This window comes from Heterodontus francisci, chromosome 24, assembly GCF_036365525.1.
Source record: "Heterodontus francisci isolate sHetFra1 chromosome 24, sHetFra1.hap1, whole genome shotgun sequence".
NCBI classification, from domain to species: Eukaryota; Metazoa; Chordata; class Chondrichthyes; order Heterodontiformes; family Heterodontidae; genus Heterodontus; species Heterodontus francisci.
The window spans coordinates 28550550-28570680 of NC_090394.1; the positions used below are offsets into that span (position 1 = coordinate 28550550).

The window sequence follows — 20131 nt, forward strand, 5'->3', positions numbered from 1 at the left end:
ATCAACCTGGTGAAGCTACAACCCAGGATTACTTGCATGCCAAACTGTGTAAGCAGCATGCAATAGACAGAGCTAACCAAACCCAAAACCAACGGATCAGATCTAAGCTCTGCAGTCCTGCCACATCCAGCCGTGAATGGTGGTGGACAATTAAACAACTAACAGGAGGAGGAGGCTCCACAAATATCCCCATCCTCAATGATGGGGGAGCCCAGCACATCAGTGCGAAAGATAAGGCTGAAGCATTTGCAACAATCTTCAGCCAGAAGTGCCGAGTTAATGATCCATCTCGGCCTCCTCCTGAAGTCCCCAGCATCATAGATGTCAGACTTCAGCCAATTGAATTCACTCCGTGTGATATCAAGAAATGATTGAAGGCACTGGATACTGCAAATGCTATGGGCCCTGACAATATTCCAGCAATAGTACCGAAGACCTGTGCTCCAGAACTTGCCACGCCCCTAGGCAAGCTGTTCCAGTACAGCTACAACACTGGCATCTACCCTGCAAAGTGGAAAATTGCCCAGGTATGTCCTGCACATAAAAAACAGGACAAGTCCAACCCGGCCAATTACCGCCCCATCAGCCTACTCTCAATCATCAGTAAAGTGATGGAAGGCGTCATCAACAGTGCCATCAAGCGGCACTTGCTTAGCAATAACCTGCTCAGTGGTGCTCAGTTTGGGTTCCACCAGGGCCACTCAGCTCCTGACCTCATTACAGCCTTGGTTCAAACATGGACCAAAGAGCTGAACTCAAGAGGTGAGGTGAGAGTGACTGCCCTTGATATCAAGGCAGCATTTGACCGAGTATGGCATCAAGGAGCCCTAGCAAAACTGAGGTCAATGGGAATCAGGGGGAAATCCTTCCGCTTGTTGGAGTCATACTTAGCGCAAAGGAAGATGGTTGTGGTTGTTGGAGGTCAATCATCTGAGCTCCAGGACATCACTGCAGGAGTTCCTCAGGGCAGTGTCCTAGGCCCAACCATCTTCAGCTGCTTCATCAATGACCTTCCTTCAATCATAAGGTCAGAAGTGGGGATGTTCGCTGATGATTGCACAATGTTCAGCACCATTCGTGACACCTCAGATACTGAAGCAGTCCATGTAGAAATGCAGCAAGACCTGGCAATATCCAGGCTTGGGCTGATAAGTGGCAAGTAACATTTGCGCCACACAAGTGACAGCCAATGACCATCTCTAACAAGAGAGAATCTAACCCCTTGACATTCAACGGCATCTTCATCGGTGAATTCCCCACTATCAACATCCTAGGGGCTACCATTGACCAGAAACTGAACTGGAGTAGCCATATAAATACTGTGGCTACAAGAGCAGGTCAGAGGCTAGGAATCCTGAGGCGAGTAACTCACCGCCTGACTCACCAAAGCCTGTCCACCATCTACAAGGCACAAGTCAGGAGTGTGATGGAATACTCTCCACTTGCCTGGATGGGTGCAGCTCCAACAACACTCAAGAAGCTCGACTCCATCCAGGATAAAGCAGCCCGCATGATTGGCACCCCATCTACAAACGTTCACTCCCTTCACCACCGACGCACAGTGGCAGTGGTGTGTACCATCTACAAGATGCACTGCAGCAATGCACCAAGGCTCCTTAGACAGCACCTTCCAAACCCGCGACCTCTACCAACTAGAAGGACAAGGGCAGCAAATACATGGGAACACCACCACCTGCAAGTTCCCCTCCAAGTCACACACCATCCTGACTTCGAACTATATCACCGTTCCTTCACTGTCACTGGGTCAAAATCCTCGAACTCCCTTTCTAACAGCACTGTGGATATACCTCCCCCAAATGGACTGCAGCGGTTCAAGAAGGCAGCTCACCACCACCTCCTCAAGGGCAATTAGGGATGGGCAATAAACTTCACTGTCGCTGGGTCAAAATCCTGGAACTCCCTTCCTAATAGCACTGTGGGTCCACCTACCCCAAATGGACTGCAGCGGTTCAAAAAGGCAGCTCACCACCACCTTATCAAGGGCAATTAGGGATGGGCAATAAATGCTGGCACAGCCAGTGACACCCACATCCCATGAATGAAAAAAAAAGGTGGTGGCACAGTGGTCTACAGTAGTGAGGGAGTTGCCCTGGGAGTCCTCAACATCGACTCTGGACCCCATGATGTCTTATGGCATCAGGTCAAACATGGGGAAGGTAACCTCCTACTGATTATCACCTACCGCCCTCCCTCAGCTGTTGACTCAGTGCTCCTCCATGTTGAACACTACTTGGAGGAAGCACTGAGCGTGGCAAGGGCACAAAATGTACTCTGGGTGGGGGACTGCAATGTCCATCACCAAGAGTGTCTTGGTAGCACCACTACTGACCGAGCTGGCCGAGTCCTGAAGGACATAGCTGCTAGACTAGGTCTGCGGCAGGTAGTGGGGGAACCAGCACGAGGGAAAACATACTTGACCTCGTCCTCACCAATCTGCCTGCCGCAGATGCTTCTGTCCATGACAGTATTGGTAGGAGTGACCACCGCACAGTCCTTGTGGAGAAGAAGTCTTCACATTGAGGATACCGTCCGTCGTGTTGTGTGGCACTTGCACCGTGCTAAATGGGATAGATTTCGAAATGATCCAGCAATGCAAAACTGGGCATCCATGAGGTGCTGTGGGCCATCAGCAGCAGCAGAATTGTATTCAACTTCAATGTGTAACCTCATGGCCCGGCATATCCCCCACTCTACCATTACCATCAAGCCAGGAGACCAACTCTGGTTCAATGAAGAGTGCAAGAGGGCACTGCAGGAGCAGCACCAGGCATACCTCAAAATGAGTTGTCAACCTGGTGAAGCTACAACCCAGGACTACTTGCATGCCAAACTGCGTAGCAGCATGCAATAGACAGAGCTAAGCGATCCCATAACCGATGGATCAGATCTAAGCTCTGCAGTCCTGCCACATCCAGCCGTGAATGGTGGTGGACAATTAAACAACTAACTGGAGGAGGTGGCTCCACAAATATCCCCATCATCAATGATGGGGGAGCCCAGCACATCAGTGCGAAAGATAAAAAGAAAACGTCCCTCTGCTCCTGCGCCCCCTTTAGAATTGTACCCTTTATTCTATATTGTCTCTCCATGTTCTTCCTACCAACATGAATCACTTCACATTTCTCTGCATTGAACTTCATCTTTCACCTGTCTGCCCATTCCACCAACTTGTCTATGTCCTTTTGAAGTTCTACAATCTCCTCCTCACTGTTCACAATGCTTCCAAGCTTTGTTTCATCTGCAAACTTTGAAATTGTGCCCTGTACATCAAGGTCTAGGTCATTAATATATTACAAGAAAAGCAAGGGGCCCAACACTGATCCCTGGGGAACTCCACCACAAACCTTCCTCCAGCCCGAAAAACATCCATTAACCAATACTCTTTGTTTCCTATCACTCAGCCAATTTTGTATTCATGTTGCTGCCATACCTTTTATTCCATGAGCTGTAACATTGCTCACAAGCCTGTTGCGTGGCACTGTATCAAATGCCTTTTGAAAGTCCATGTACACCACATCAACAGCATTGTCCTCATCAACCCTCTCTGTTACCTCCTCAAAAGACACCAGCGAGTTAGTTAAACATGATTTTCCCTTAAGAAATCCATGCTGGCTTTCCTTAATTAATTCGCATTTGTCCATGTGACCATTGATTTTGTCCCGAATTATTTCTAGAAGTTTTCCCACCACCAAAGTTAAATTAACTAGCCTGTAGTTGCTGCGCTTATCTTTACAACCTTCTTTGAACAAGGCTGTTACATTTGCAATTCTCCAAGTCCTCTGGCACCACCCTTGAGTCGAAGACTGAAAAATTATGGCCAGTGCCTCTGCGATTTCCACCCTCACTTCCCTCAGTATCCTTGGATGCATCTCATCTGGTCCTGGTGCTTTATCCACCTTAAGTATGGACAGCCTATATAATATAAAAGCAAAATACTGCGGAAGCTGGAAATCTGAAATAAAAACAAGAAACGCTGGACATACTCAGCAGGTCTGGCAGCATCTGTGGAGAGAGAAGCAGAGTTAACGTTTCAGGTCAGTGCCCTTCTTTACTGCCCTTAAACATTAACTCTTTTTCTCTCACCACAGATGCTGCCAGACCTGCTGAGTATTTCCAGCATTTCTTGTTTTTATTTCAGCCTATCTAATACTTCCTCTTTATCAATTGTATACCCCTCTAGTGTCTGACTTACCTCCTCTTTTAACATTGTCTTTATCAAGGAAGAAGATGCAACCCAGGCAGATGCAAAGTATTCATTTAATACCTCAGCCATGCCCTCTGCCTCCAGGTGTAAATCCCCTTTCTGATCCCACTCCTCCTTTTACCACCTTTTTACTATTTATATGCCTATAGAAAACTTTGGGATTTCATTTAATGCTAACTGCCAGTCTCTTTTCATGCTCTCTCTGCTTCTCTTGTTTGCTTTTTCACTTCTGCTCTGTACCTTCTATATTCAGCCTGGTTCGCAATAGTATTTTCTACTTGGCATCTCTCATAAGCACACATTTTCTTCTTTATCTTAATCTCTATCTCTTTTGTCATCCTGGGAGCTCTGGTTTTGTTTTCCCTACTTTTCCCCTTTGAGGGAACATAGTTTTTAGTTTAGTTTAGTTCAGAGATACAGCACTGAAACAGGCCCTTCAGCCCACCGAGTCTGTGCCGACCATCAACCACCCATTTATACTAATCCTCCACTAATCCCATATTCCAACCACATCCCTACCTGTCCCTATATTTCCCTACCTATACTAGTGGCAATTTATAATGGCCAATTTACCTACCAACCTGCAAGTCTTTAGGCTTGTGGGAGGAAACCGGAGCACCCGGAGAAAACCCACGCAGACACAGGGAGAACTTGCAAACTCCACACAGGCAGTACCCAGAATTGAACCCGGGTCGCTGGAGCTGTGAGGCTGCAGTGCTAACCACTGCGCCACTGTGCCGCCCTGTGCTCGAACTATCTCTTCTTTGAAGGTAGCCCATTGATCATCTACGGTTTTCCTGCCAGCTTTTGTCTCCAATTTATTCGCCCCAGCTCCATTTTTACCCCACTGAAGTTGGCCTTCCCCCAGTTAATTATTCTTACCCTGGATTTCTCTTTGCCCTTTTCCATAGTCAGCCTAAACCTTATGATACAATGATCACTGTCCCCTAAATGTTCTCCTATTGATACTTGGCCCACCTCATTCCCAGAACCAGATGCCCAGAACTGCTTCCTTTCTCGTACACTCTAGGAACTCTTGCCCCTCACTGCTCTTTACACTATTATCCCAGTCTATGTCTGGATAACTAAAGTCCCCCATTATAACAACCCTATAATTCTTGAACCTCTCTGTAATTTCCTTGCAAATTTGTTCCTCCATGTCCTTCCCACTGGCTGGTGGCCTATAGACAACACCGAGCAATGTAACTGCATCTTTTTTGTTCCTTAGCTCGAGCCAAATTGATTCTGTTCTCAACTCCTCTGGGACATCCTTTTTCTCCAGCACTGCAATGCTCTCTTTCATCAATATCGACACCCATCCCCCTTTTTTCCCTTTCCTATCTTTCCTGAACACCTTGTATTCAGGAATATTGAGCCAGGTCTCTGTTATCGCCACGACATCATATTTCCACATGGCAATCTGTGCCTGTACCTCACCAGTCTTGTTAACCATACATTCACATACATGCACATTAACCCTGATTCAGACTTTATTACTTTCTCCCTTACTCTGACCCCACCAAATAACTTACTATTCCCTGCTGTCATGCTCTCTATCTCCCCCAGTATTCTGTGCACCTTGGTATTCCTCTCTGATACTTGCTCCTGGTTCCCATCCCCTTGTCAAGTTACCAGTTTTGCTTCCCTCCGATCTGAGCTCTCTCTCAGGTTCTCATCCCCCTGACTATTTAGTTTAAAACCTCCCCAACAGAAATAGCTAATCTCCCTGCGAGGATATTCGTCCCAGTCCAACTAAGATGCAGCCCGTCCATCTTATACAGGTCCCATCTGTCCCAGAACCGGTCCCAGTGTTTCAGAAATCTGGTGCCCTCCCTCCTATAGCAGTTCTCAGCTTGAATAAAAAATTGGCTTAAGGACAAAAAACATTAAGTCATGGTAAATAGTTGTTTTTCACACTGGAGGATGGTAGACAGCAGTGTTCCCCAAGGTTCAGTGTTAGGACCACTGTTTTTTTTTTGATGTACATAAATGACTTGGATATTGATAAAATTTAAAAATTTGCCAATGATACCAAACTTGGAAGTGTGGGCAACAGTGAAGATGATACCAAACAACTAAAACAGGACATAAATAGGCTAGCAGAACGAGCAGGTAAATGGCAGTTTGGATTTAATGTAGAAAAATGTGAGGTGATGCATTTGGCAGAGGGGACAGGGAGAGGGAATATAGACTAAATGGTACAGTTCTAAAGAGTGTACAGGGACAGAGGGACCTGGGGGGGGTGGGGGGGTGCTCATGTGCATCGATCTTTTAAGGTCACAGAGCATATTGAGACATTAGTTTGCAAAGACTATGGGATCTTGGGCTTCATAAATAAGAGGTATAGGGTACAAAAACAAGGAGGTTATGCTGAACCTTTATAAAGCTCTGGTTCGGACCCAACTAGAGGATTGCATCCAGTTCTGGTCACCACACTTTAGCAAAGATGTGAGGGTCCTTGAGAGGGTGCAGAGGAGATTTACCAAAATGGTTCCAGGAATGGAAGATTTTAGCTACAAGGTTAGTTTGGAGAAGAAGGGGTTGTTGTTCTCCTTGGAGGAAAGGAGATTGAGAGGAGATTTTTTTGAGGTGTATAAGATATGACAGGCTTGGATAGGGTAGACAAAGAAAAGCTGTTCCCATTAGCTGATGGTGCAAGGACTGGGGGACACAGATTTAAGGATTTGGGCAAAAGATGCAGGGGGATGTGAGGAAGAGTTTTTAATGCAGTGACTGATAATTATATGGCACTCACTGCCTATGAGGCTGGTGGAAGCTGGGATGATGAATGATTTCAAAAAGGAAATTTGATGGGCACTTGAGGGAAATAAAAGGCTAAGGGGATAGAGTATTGGAATGGGACTGATTGGATTGCTCTACAGAGAGCTGGCATGGACTCGATGGGCTGAATTGCCTCCTTTGGTGCCATTATCACTCAATGAAGTTGCTGTACCAAAATTGGGTGCTGCCCACCTCGATCTGAACAAGTGTAGACAGGTCATGAGTTGTGACCAAAAAATGGCGCACACGAATTTCCAGCCCATTGTGGTCCATCTGATACTGGCATTTAGCCAACATCGAGGGGCATACTGCCATGTGCAGACATTGCCAGGTAAGACCTGGCAGCCTCCTAGTGAGTTCAGGCACCCCTTCCCGCCAATGCTGAAACCCACCGTACCTGCCTCAGTAATTAACACCCCACCCACCCACCTTGCCGGGCCTGCCTGAGTGGCCCTGGTGAGCCAGACCCCACTCACCTGTCTTCTGGCGCCTCTTCCATGGCAGCTGCTCCAAGCCTCCTGCTGTGCCAGCAGTGGACATGGCGCCCAATTGCACTGCTAGAACTGATGAGTTGTCAGCCTTCTGATTGCCAGGCAACTCTTGGGCAGGATTTTGTCCCTTACAGGGCAGGGCATCCCCGACAGCGGGCAGTTAATTGCCTGTCTGCTGTTCAACTCATCTGGGGGCCGATAAAGAGCCAAGGCGGGGTCACCCCACCCGGCCCCACCCCTCACCTTAAGCCCATCACTGGGAGGCCTGTTGCCAAAATAAAATCCACGCAGTCGGTCTGTCAGCGCCATCCCTGCTCTGCCCTGAGTCTCCTCTCACCCACAGAAGACTATAAGCAGGAGCTTTGAAGACGTCTCTCTCAGTTCTCAGTTAAAGGAAGAAGCACTACTATGGTAGAATAGTTTCATAACAGGTCACGTTCTAACTGGAGTTATTAACATGGTCAAGAGAGGGAAATAAAACATACCTTTCTGTAATGTAGAAATGTTCCAATGAACGGCAGTGGCCTTGGCCCTGGAACTCCAATCCGTTTAAATAGCCCATATGGTGAAACACTGCACCTACAAATTGAATTTAAGTGCTTACAATCCTTATCAACAACAAAACATAAATAGGTTAGTATGAGCCACATTAAATATGCCCTCCTAGACACAAATCCCTCAATATAATCTCTCAAACATCTCTTGTTCAACGGATATCTGAACTTAAAAATGTGAAAAGTGAAATCTTCAAACAAGGTCCAGGATTTCAGAGACTTCAGGACAGGATTGTGCATTGCTTTAGTAACTGCTTCATTGACTGGCTGTGTAAAAAAGTTTCCTCATGTTGCCCCGGGTTCTTTTGCCAATCACCTTAAATCTGTGCCCTCTGGTTAGCGACCCAGTTTCTCCTAACTTTCTCTATCAAAACCTTTCATGATTTTTAACCTCTATCAAATCCCCATTTTAAACCTCTCTGCTCGGAGAACAACCCCAGCTTCTCCAGTCTCCACATAACTGAAGTCTTCCATTCCTGGTACCATTCTAGTAAATCTCCTTTCCACCTTCTTGACATCCTTCCTAAAGTGTGTGCCCCAAATTGGTCACAACGCTCCAGCCTTTTTAACACCCTGGACCTCCCCTCCACCGCACCCACCCCCGCCACCGGACCACCCCCCACCACTGATGCATTGTCTCTGCATTGATTCAAACAACCTGGATGAATCATTGATAATGTCAATGTTCTATTTTCTGAAGCTCTCTCCATAAACCCTTCCGCTCCTTCACCAGAACAACCTTGTCATGACTCATCTTTTCGACTGAACAGTTGGATCTCTCTCTCCTAACCTATACAATAGCTTATGATCTACTTCTTAATTTCTTCTACCTTTTCCTAACATTAAAGGCCCCATATAAATTCGAATAGTCATCGTTGTAAATGCCTTGCATGATGAAGTGCTGAGACATTCCCAAGCTCAGATCTATACATCGTCTTGGTCAGGTAACAGTGACAACACTACAATTGGCCTCCGAATCCCTGGGATAGGGGGACAGACAACAACAAAAAACAGGATTCCTGCTTACTATCCTCTAATACCTTCAGAAACCTGAGAATATAAATATATCGGCTGATAATTAAATCCATGTTCAGATAGCTGCTACGATTGAGGCGGGAGCAGTGCACTGTCAATTCAGTCCCATCATTCCATAGGTCGCCGCATATTATTAAAGTTTTCCCACTCAACCAGAAAACAGCCAAATTAAACCCTCTGGTAACCCCCAGAATAAAACAGACAAAACCAGGTATCTTTAGACAACAAATTAACTACTTATTAAAAACAAAATTTTAAACACGATCATGTCTAAAGACCTTATAACTTTTTATTTTAACTTAATGTCCCCCCCCCATTCACACACATACACTCAAAAATCAACAGTTAACTGCTTTTTTTTTTAAATGACGTTTTAAAAATGAGCTGTTTCTTAAGAATAAATAAATAACTGGGTTGTTAGTCTTTGTGGGTTATGTTCCTGATGGGTGAGGTATCCTAGTGTAAAAATAATCAAATGTCACTTGAAGTCTCCGCGCAGATTTGATGAAACAGTCTCTTAGTAGATCGGCATTCAAAACACTTCGGTTGCAGCAGATATCACACAGTTCTTTCAATGATGAGTACAGGAATAGGTCTACTTGAATTTTAAAACCAATAATCTCTCAGTCGAAACTTTACTGCGAATTCCAGCAACCACAATCAGTCAAGAGAGATTCAATCTTGAAGCAAAGTCTTTTTAGATTGGAAGTACAAAAAAGGAATTTTGCTACCTCCAGCAGTACAAATGGTCTCTTCAAAGTGTTTTTTCCTCCTTAGACAATTAGCGTGGCTTGTTGCTCCTTGTAGAATTTCTGCTGAGAGAAACAGACAGCTCTTTCCTTCAGTAAGCACACTTCGCTGGTGTCTGTCCAGATCTTTTCTATTTTAGCTGGTTTTCCACACAGTTAAATTGAAACATTATACCATGTGACCTCCTCACTCACCTGTGGTTGCCTAGGTAACAACTGTTGCTGTGGCACACTGTTTTCAGAAATCTAAAAGATTCTGTCTCTGTCTTAAAAGTATACTGTTTTTAACAGAGTCTTAAAGTCACACTGTTTCAAACAGAGGAGAAAAAAAATACAGTTCCGTGACACAGGATAAACTGCAATGCCAAGTAACCAGACACACTCAGTATGTAGCTGACACATGAAGAATGGGCACTTGGGCAAGTTACCAGAAAGCTGACTGCACCCATTATCTAACCACATCATAGAATGAGGCACTCCGCAGAAGAGGAGGAGAGCAAACCTGGGGGAAGACAATATCAAGAGAGATATGGCATTGCCTTGAAGCACCAACTACTCCACTGACTGAGAGAGCTGCTGCCACCATTGAGGTCTCTCACACCGCTGGCAGTGGCTGTCGGCCCATGTGCTCGCTCTCTCTCTTCCCTCAGCCTCTGCCTTACCCACAGGTGCAGGCTCTTGCACACAGCTGCCACCAGCTTCCCATCTCTGCTGCCAGCCTCACCTGATTTTTCAGCAATGATGTACAGCAAAATCCCAAAATTTTGGAGCCGTCTAAAAGGTCATGAGAGACATATTTCAGCCAGAAATTACAATTCTCACGGTCACTTGGCGAGAGTTGGCATGTTTCCAATGGAAACTATGAAATTATGCTCAGTATACCTAAGTCCTGGTTATTAATATATATGAAAAAGATATATTATCGTGCCTAATATTGACGTCTGGGGAACAACTGTAGACTTACTTCCCTCCTGTCACCACTACCCTCTGCTTTCTGTCCCTTAGCCAATTATGTGGTAGCTTATCAAATATCAGTTCCTCTAAACAACTATTGATATAGTCAAAGCTCAGAACCTTGGACCTATCGATTCATCACTGGCTGCTCTGCTTCAGACTCTCTGCGGCATATTCTAATAACCTCTCCAGAAAATTGCAGCATAAATTTGCCACTGGAGAATAGGGACGCACAACAGTCTAACTTACTGCATTCCAATACAAACATAAGATTATGCAATATGGATAACAAACTACAAATCACTAACCAGCAGTACATGACTGATATGAAACTGGATGGCAGCAACTCAAAGTACAATGACATGAACAAAAGTGAACCGAGTATCATAATCATATGGAATAGAGTCCTGGCACTGACTGATTTAATGCTCAGACGAAAGGCTGCAGAGTGCCCAAAAGAGATATTGTTCCTGAATTGCATAGAGACTGGTTAGAACTGTACAGAAGGCTAAAAGCAGAAATCCCATAGAATGGGGGCTGGGGGTGGGGAGGAAAGAAGGGAGGTAAGGTGATGAGGCAAAAGGGAGGTTCAGATCACACTGGTAGACGGAATGATTTGGCAAAGCAAATTATCCAATTGGCATTTAGTCTCCACAATACGGAGGAGACACACTCGTAAAAAGGAATGATGCTCAGTCTTACAGCATGTGTCCTGGGGCCTCAGCATACACGAAGTCCAAAAATGTAAGCTATAGGAATTCTGTAACACTGAAGCTCCAGGCACGAGGGGCAAGATTTATTGGGGTGGTTTCCAGAATTTTAAGGGTATGTGTTCAAGGTTTTTTTGTGTTTGTTATGTTAGAAACTATTTTCAGCACCCTGCTCTGCTTATTGGCAAAGCACAACAGCAATTGCAAACATGCAAGAAAATATCAGGTATTGCTAGGTAGAGCATATTGGTAATTGTTTGCTGATTCTTCATTGGTTGATTTTCTATGCATGCAGTAATATTTGAAGCAAAAATTGCAGTGAGACCTGGGTGTTCTCATACACCAGTCGCTGAAGGTAAGCGTGCAGGTGCAACAGGCGGTAAAAATGGCAAATGGTATGTTGGCCTTCATAGCGAGAGGATTCAAGTACAGGAGCAGGGATGTCTTGCTGCAATTATACAGGGCCTTGGTGAGGCCACAACTGAAATATTGTGTGCAGTTTTGGTCTCCTTATCTGAGCAAGGATGTTCTTGTTATAGAGGGAGTGCAGCGAAGGTTTACCAGACTGATTCCTGGGATGGCGGGATGAACGTATGAGGAGAGATTGAGTCGGTTAGAATTATATTCGCTGGAGTTCCGAAGAGTGAGGGGGGATCTCATAGAAATCTATAAAATTCTAACAGGACTTGACAGGGTAGATGCAAGAAGGATGGTTCCGATGGTAGGGGAGTCCAGAACCAGGGGTCATAGTCTAAGGATACGGGGTATCCTTAGATACGGGGTAAAGCTGTTGGGGAGGGTTTAAACTAATGTGGCAGGGGGATGGGAACCAAATGAGGTCAGTGGACAGTAAGGAGGTAGTAACTAAAGCCTGGAAGGAACTAGATAATGAAGTCAACGTGACTAAGGGAAAGAGTAGACAGGGAGCAGATGATGAAAGCAAAGGGACTGGTGGTCTGAGGTGTATTTGTTTTAATGCAAGAAGTGTAGTCGATAAGGCAGATGAACTTGGGGCCTGGATTAGTACCTGGGAGCATGATGTTATTGCTATTACTGAGACTTGGTTGAGGGAAGGGCATGATTGGCAACTAAATATCCCAGGATATCAATGCTTCAGGCGGGATAGAGAGGGAGGTAAAAGGGGTGGAGGAGTTGCATTACTGGTCAAAGAGGATATCACAGCTGTGCTGAAGGAAGGCACTATGGAGGACTCGAGCTGTGAGGCAATATGGGCAGAACTGAGAAATAGACAGGGTGCGGTAACAATGTTGGGGCTGTACTACAGGCCTCCCAACAGCGAGCGTGAGATAGAGGTACAAATATGTAAACAGATTATGGAAAGATGTAGGAGCAACAGGGTGGTGGTGATAGGAGATTTTAATTTTCCCAACATTGACTGGGATTCACTTCGTGTTAGAGGTCCAGATGGAGCAGAATTTGTAAGGAGCATCCAGGAGGGTTTTCTAGAGCAGTATGTAAATAGTCCAACTCGGGAAGGGGCCATACTGGACCTGGTGTTGGGGAATGAGCCCGGCCAGGTGGTTGAAGTTTCAGTAGGGGACTACTTTGGGAATAGTGATCACAATTCCGTAAGTTTTAGAATACTCATGGACAAAGACGAGAGTGGTCCTAAAGGAAGAGTGCTAAATTGGGGGAAGGCCAACTATACCAAAATTCGGCAGGAGCTGGGGAATATAGATTGGGAGCAGCTGTTTGAAGGTAAATCCACATGTGATATGTGGGAGGCTTTTAAAGAGAGGTTGATTAGCATGCAGGAGAGACATGTTCCTGTGAAAATGAAGGATAGAAATGGCAAGATTAGGGAACCATGGATGACAGGTGAAATTGTGAGACTAGCTAAGAGGAAAAAGGAAGCATACATAAGGTCTAGGCGGCTGAAGAAAGACGAAGCTTTGAAAGAATATCGGGATTGTAGGCGCAATCTGAAACGAGGAATTAAGAGCGCTAAAAGGGGTCATGAAATATCTTTAGCAAACAGGGTGAAGGAAAATCCCAAAGCCTTTTATTCATATATAAGGAGCAAGAGGGTAACTAGAGAAAGGATTGGCCCACTCAAGGACAAAGGAGGAAAGCTATGCATGGAGTCAGAGAAAATGGGTGAGATTCTAAACGAGTACTTTGCATCGGTATTCACCGAGGAGAGGGACATGATGGATGTTGAGGTTAGGGACAGATGTTTGATTACTCTAGGTCAAGTCGGCATAAGGAGGGAGGAAGTGTTGGGTATTCTAAAAGGCATTAAGGTGACAAGTCCCCAGGTCCGGATGGGATCTATCCCAGGTTACTGTGGGAAGCGAGAGAGGAAATAGCTGGGGCCTTAACAGATATCTTTGCACCATCCTTAAATACGGGTGAGGTCCCGGAGGACTGGAGAATTGCTAATGTTGTCCCCTTGTTTAAGAAGGGTAGCAGGGATAATCCAGGTAATTATAGACCGGTGAGCCTGACGTCAGTGGTAGGGAAGCTGCTGGAGAAGATATTGAGGGATAGGATCTATTCCCATTTGGAAGAAAATAGGCTTATCGGTGATAGGCAACATGGTTTTGTGCAGGGAAGGTCACGTCTTACCAACTTAATAGAATTCTTTGAGGAAGTGACAAAGTTGATTGATGAGGGAAGGGCTGTAGATGTCATATACACGGACTTCAGTAAGGCGTTTGATAAGGTTCCCCATGGTAGGCTGATGGAGAAAGTGAAGGCGCATGGGGTCCAAGGTGTACTAGCTAGATGGATAAAGAATTGGCTGGGCAACAGGAGACAGAGAGTAGCAGTGGAAGGGAGTTTCTCAAAATGGAGACGTGTAACCAGTGGTGTTCCACAGGGATCCGTGCTGGGACCACTGTTGTTTGTGATATACATAAATGATTTGGAGGAAAGTATAGGTGGTCTGATTAGCAAGTTTGCAGACGACACTAAGATTGGTGGAGTAGCAGATAGTGAAGGGGACTGTCAGAGAATACAGCAGAATATAGATAGATTGGAGAGTTGGGCAGAGAAATGGCAGATGGAGTTCAATCAGGGCAAATGCGAGTTGATGCATTTTGGAAGATCCAATTCAAGAGTGAACTATACAGTAAATGGAAAAGTCCTGGGGAAAATTGATGCACAGAGAGATTTGGGTGTTCAGGTCCATTGTTCCCTGAAGGTGGCAACGCAGGTCAATAGAGTGGTCAAGAAGGCATACGTCACGCTCTCCTTCATCGGACAGGGTATTGAGTACAAGAGTTGGCAGGTCATGTTACAGTTGTATAGGACTTTGGTTCGGCCACATTTGGAATACTGCGTGCAGTTCTGGTCGTCACATTACCAAAAGGATGTGGATGCTTTGGAGAGGGTGCAGAGGAGCTTCACCAGGATGTTGCCTGGTATGGAGGGTGCTAGCTATGAAGAGAGGTTGAGTAGATTAGGATTATTTTCATTAGAAAGACGGAGGTTGAGGGGGGACCTGATTGAGGTGTACAAAATCATGAGAGGTATAGACAGGTTGGATAGCAAGAAGCTTTTTCCCAGAGTGGGGGATTCAATTACGAGGGGATACGAGTTCAAAGTGAAAGGGGAAAGGTTTAGGGGGGATATGCGTGGAAAGTTCTTTCCGCAGAGGGTGGTGGGTGCCTGGAACGCGTTGCCAGCGGAGGTGGTAGACGCGGGCACGACAGTGTCTTTTAAGATGTATCTAGACAGATACATGAATGGGCAGGAAGTAAAGAGATACAGACCCTTAGAAAATAGGCGACAGATTTAGATAGAGGATTTGGATCGGCGTAGGCTTGGAGGGCCGAAGGGCCTGTTCCTGTGCTGTAATTTTCTTTGTTCTTTGTTCTTTGGTAACCTTTCAGGACTGAGATGAGGAGAAACTTCTTCACCCAGAGACTGGTGAACCTGTGGAATTTGCTACCACAGAAAGCAGTTGAGGCCAAAACATTGTATGTTTTCAAGAGGAGTTAGATATAGCTCTCAAGTCTAAAGGGATCAAAGGGTATGGGGAGAAAGCAGGAACAGGTTACTGAGTTGGATGATCAGCCATGATCATAATGGTGGAGCAGGCTCAAAGGGCCAAATGGCCTACTCCCGCTCCTATTTTCTATGTTTCTATGTTAGCAGTGATCTGCTGCCTTATTATGAAGAGGAAGTTAGTTTAGATCAAGCAAATGTGAAAGGATAAGTCATAATCCTGGTCTTTGCCACACTTTGAAGCAACAAGACATTAAGGTGGGGGGTGGGGAGAGGAGCCCACCTCACTCTCCTGTCCCTCTCCCCTGCAGCAACTTGTGTTGCTCTGCCTGGCCTCATCTCTTCCTCACATTCCTCCTGCAGATCAACGAGGACCCCTAGTAACATATCAATGACATTTCTATTGGTGACTCCTATGAGGTGCCCAATAAGGTAGACTAACACAGCACTCACTCTACTTTGAGGTGAAGGCCTCAGAGAATTTCTGGAATAAATGTTGATAGAGTGTTGGTGAAGTCTTGACAAACAGAAAGTTTCTCGGTGTTTCAAAAATCCTCTTCAATCCTTCAGCAGAGAGTGAACAGTAAAAGGTAATTAAAGCTCTCAATCCACTGCAATGATTTGTTTATTCCCATTCAGCTGGTCGCTGTTAGGAGAGGTCGTTAGGTCAGGCACTATCCTCCAGAATTCCATTCAGCCACCTTAATGAGCACCAGTGACCAATTTAAATGGACCAATGACAATCCTCCGGGAAGTCATTCCTATTGCAAGCTTCAACTCCTTTACCAAGCAGGCACAAAGGTAGTTGCTGGTGACGGAGTGCAGCTCGAGACAGAGAGTGAGCTGGGAATTTGGTAATTGTGGGAAATTCGGTACAGTCAGGGAGGAGGTGCTGCTGTGATCTTCTACAAAAACAGGAGCGATCTGAGAAAGGGAGCCGGAGACCAGCAGCAAGACGAGAGAGCAGAGGCTGGAAGCATTAATTAGCTGAGAAGGCAGGTGTGTCGTTAATGGGTTTTAAGTTGTTTTTTTTCCTCCAGATGGAGGCAGTAGTTTAACTGGTATAAGTTTGCATTAAGTTTACAGCGAGATGGCGGATTAGAAAAGAACGGGCCAGTGAGCGAGCAGAACTGGAGTGACGGATAGTGTGTGGGTTCAGAGCTGACTGACAGCATTCGAAAGATAATCAAGTGTGACATTATTAGGAAGCAGGTAAGTGATTGGTTAGTGAGAATTTTTTCTACTTTTAAACTTTCTTTCTCTCCTTTTTTGTCCTGAAACTCAGGTATTAGCAAGGTTTATAAGCAGTAGCAATGATTTTTAGTCAGAGCAAAGTTTATTATTTAATAGATAGGTGAATGGCAGGGCTGCTTTGACCTCTGGAGTGCACATCCTGTGCTATATGGGAACTCCAGGACACTTCCCGAGTCCTGGATAATCATATGTGCAGGAAGTGCCATCAGTTGCAGCAGCTTGAGCTTCGGGTTTTCGAACTTCAGCAACAGCTGGTAGCACTGTGGCACATCCATGAGGTTGAGAGCTTTGTGGATAGCACTTGTATAGATGTTCTCACCCTGGAGCTTAAAAGTATGCAGGGAGAGAGGGAACAGGTGATCACCAGGCAGCCATGAAGAAACAGGCAGGTAGTACAGGAGTCCTCTGATTGTGTCTCACTCTCCAGCCAGGATTCAGTTCTGAGAAAAGTGATGGTTCATCTGGGGAGCACAGCGAGAGCCAAGTACATGGCACCATGGCTGGCTCAGCTACACAGGGGAGCACAAAGAAGACTGGAAGAGCAATTATGGTCAGTGATTCAATAGTTAGGGGAATAGGCAGGTGTTTCTATGGGCACAAACATGAGTTGGGCGACAATGTGTTGCCTCCCTGGTGCCAGAGCCAAGGATGTCACTGAACTGCTGCAGAGCACCCTGAGGGGGGACGGTGAACAGCCAGCGGCCGTGGTCCACATTGGTACCAACGACATAGGTAGGAAGAGGGATGTGGGCCTGCAGTCAGATTTTAGGGAGCTTGGAAAGAAACTAGCAAGCAGCTCCTCAAAAGTAATAATGTCCAGATTACCCCCGATACCATGCACAGTGAGTATGGAAATAAGAGGATAGAGCAGATGAATGTGTGGCTGGAAAGAAGCTTCAGGAGGGAATGCTTTAGATTCCTGGGACACTGGGAGCAGTTCTGGAGAAGATGGGACCTGTAAAGGTCAGAAGGATTGCACCTGAACAAATCTGGGACGAATTCCTTGCAGGGTGATTTGCGAGTGATATTGGGGAGCTTTTATACTAAAATTAAAACAGAAAGTGCTGGAAATACACAGATCTGGCAGCATCTATGGAGAGAGAAACAGAGTTAATGTTTTAGGTCTTTCATCAGAACATTAACTAACTTGGCAGGGGTGTGGGAGTGCATTATGTAATTTTGAACCCAGATAAGAGAACAGTCCTTCCACACTTTACACCGTGTCTTGTATTATAAATCCCTGCAGAGTAGAAGTGTTTCTTATTATGATTGCCCCTGTTTGTACAGAAGTGAAATATATCCCTTTTATACAGAGCAGACTTGAGATTACAAGATTTCCCAGCTTGGTGTAAATAGCAATAAAGCAGCAGGATTTCAATCTCACCAGTCCTGAGGTTCATTTTGTCCTAAAGTGGAAACTGGAAAAACAAGTAAAAAGCGACCAATTCCCACCTACATTTAAATCCCATGTAAATCGATATCCTCCTCCCCCAAAATAAAATCCCACCAGGATCAGCTTCCATCCAATAAAAATAATAAAGGGGGTGAAATTGCTTCTCCCGGCGCTGCAGATTTCCATGGATTTTCGCCCACCCCAAACACTGTCTGTCCCGCAAAATCCCATTAAAATCAGCCTCTCCCCCCCCCACACCAATAAAATCCCACTGGGATCAGCTTCCATGCCACCTCCACTCTGGCATCACTTGCATTAACTCGGAGGTCCAGCCCCAAAAGGCTGATGTGCTGTGAGCCGCGGGCAGTGAGCAGGAGGAGGGGGAAATGCCCCGGAATCAACACCGATTCTCCAGCACCGTCCGCGGCTCAGCCCACACCCACTCTGTGGACATTGGGGGAGGGGGGAGACTGAGGAGCCCCCACCCCACACACACACACTTAGAAACAAACAGAAATTAGTGACAAATGCTGTCAACCTTCCTCATTCAAACAGTGAATGCAGTTAAACTTTGTGACTATTTCTCACATGGTTGGAAACAGGACAGTGATTAAAGAAATCAATCAGACACTTACCAAGCGAGCAGGAGCAGGAAAGTGAGGAGAAGGATCCAGGTCTGGTCGGACAGAGCGCCCCGGATCAGCCCCAGACTCTCTGGGAAAAGGACAGTCATCCTGAGAGAAGTCAGAGAGCGACTGGGAGCCTGACCTGGGACTTTAGAGTTTAAAGGGAGTATCAGTCACAAAGCAGGGAGGGAGAGGGCGGGATGTTTACTTAGTAACTGGATACAGCACAGGAGGTCGTCATTTGGCCTGTCGTCTCCTGCTAGCTCTCTACAAGAGCAACTCACCTAGTCCCACTCCCCTACCTTTTCCCCTGTAGCCCTGCAATTTTTTTCTCCCCAGATAATTATCCAGTTCTCTTTTCAATGGCTCAATTGAATCTGCCTCCACCACACTCTCAGGCAGTGCATTCCAGATCCTAACCACTAGCGGCATAAAAAAGTTTTTCCTCATGTCAAATCACCTCAATCTTTTCTCCTAAGAGAACAGCTGCAGCTTCTCCAACCTATCACATAACTGAAATTCCTCATCCTTGGGACCATTCTCGTGAATCTTTTCTGCAGCCTCTCCAATGCCTGAATATTCTCCATGGAGGCAATGAGTTATTGGTTGATATCTGGTATCTGTGTTTTTGCAATGTGAGGTCCTGAAACATTGCATATGGACAAGGTGCTTCTTTCAATCTACCCAGTTGTGCCCCAGTATCAAAGAACAAAGAAAATTACCGCACAGGAACAGGCCCTTCGGCCCTCCAAGCCTGCGCTGATCCAGATCCTCCGTCTAAACATGTCGCCTATTTTCTAAGGGTCTGTATCTCTTTGCTTCCTGCCCATTCATGTATCTGTCTAGATACATCTTAAAAGACCCTATCATGCCCGCGTCGACCACCTCCGCTGGCAACGCATTCCAGGCACCCACCACCCTCTGCGGAAAGAACTTTCCACGCATATCCCCCCTAAACTTTTCCCCTCTCACTTTGAACTCGTGTCCCCTAGTAATTGAATCCCCCACTCTGGGAAAAAGCTTCTTGCTATCCACCCTGTCTATACCTCTCATGATTTTGTACAGCTCAATCAGGTCCCCCCTCAACCTCCGTCTTTCTAATGAAAATAATCCTAATCTGCTCAACCTCTCTTCATAGCTAGCGCCCTCCATACCAGGCAACATCCTGGTGAACCTCCTCTGCACCCTCTCCAAAGCATCTACATCCTTTTGGTAATGTGGCGACCAGAACTGCACGCAGTATTCCAAATGTGGCCGAACCAAAGTCCTATACAACTGTAACATGACCTGCCAACCCTTGCACTCAGTACCCCGTCCGATGAAGGAAAGCATGCCGTATGCCTTCTTGACCACTCTATTGACCTGCGTTGCCACCTTCAGGGAACAA

The 20131-nt window shown here is 45.8% G+C and overlaps 1 protein-coding gene across 3 annotated transcripts in view; it reads right to left on the reverse strand.

The window, feature by feature from the left end:
- The window catches only part of LOC137383272 (cytochrome P450 3A21-like), a 78819-nt gene extending 59922 nt beyond the window's left edge, over positions 1-18897 (reverse strand). Inside the window, exons 1-2 of one of the 3 annotated variants that reach the window (XM_068055816.1) lie at positions 18754-18897; positions 7983-8076 (exon numbers count right to left, since the gene is read on the reverse strand). In XM_068055816.1, coding sequence (XP_067911917.1) covers positions 7983-8076; positions 18754-18851 — 192 coding nt within the window. In that variant the 5' untranslated portion in view covers positions 18852-18897. Of the gene's footprint in view, positions 1-7982; positions 8077-10559; positions 10727-18753 lie in introns of those variants that run through there. The other 2 variants (XM_068055817.1, XM_068055818.1) reach the window with 2 other exon arrangements.
- Positions 18898-20131: the final 1234 nt, after the last annotated feature.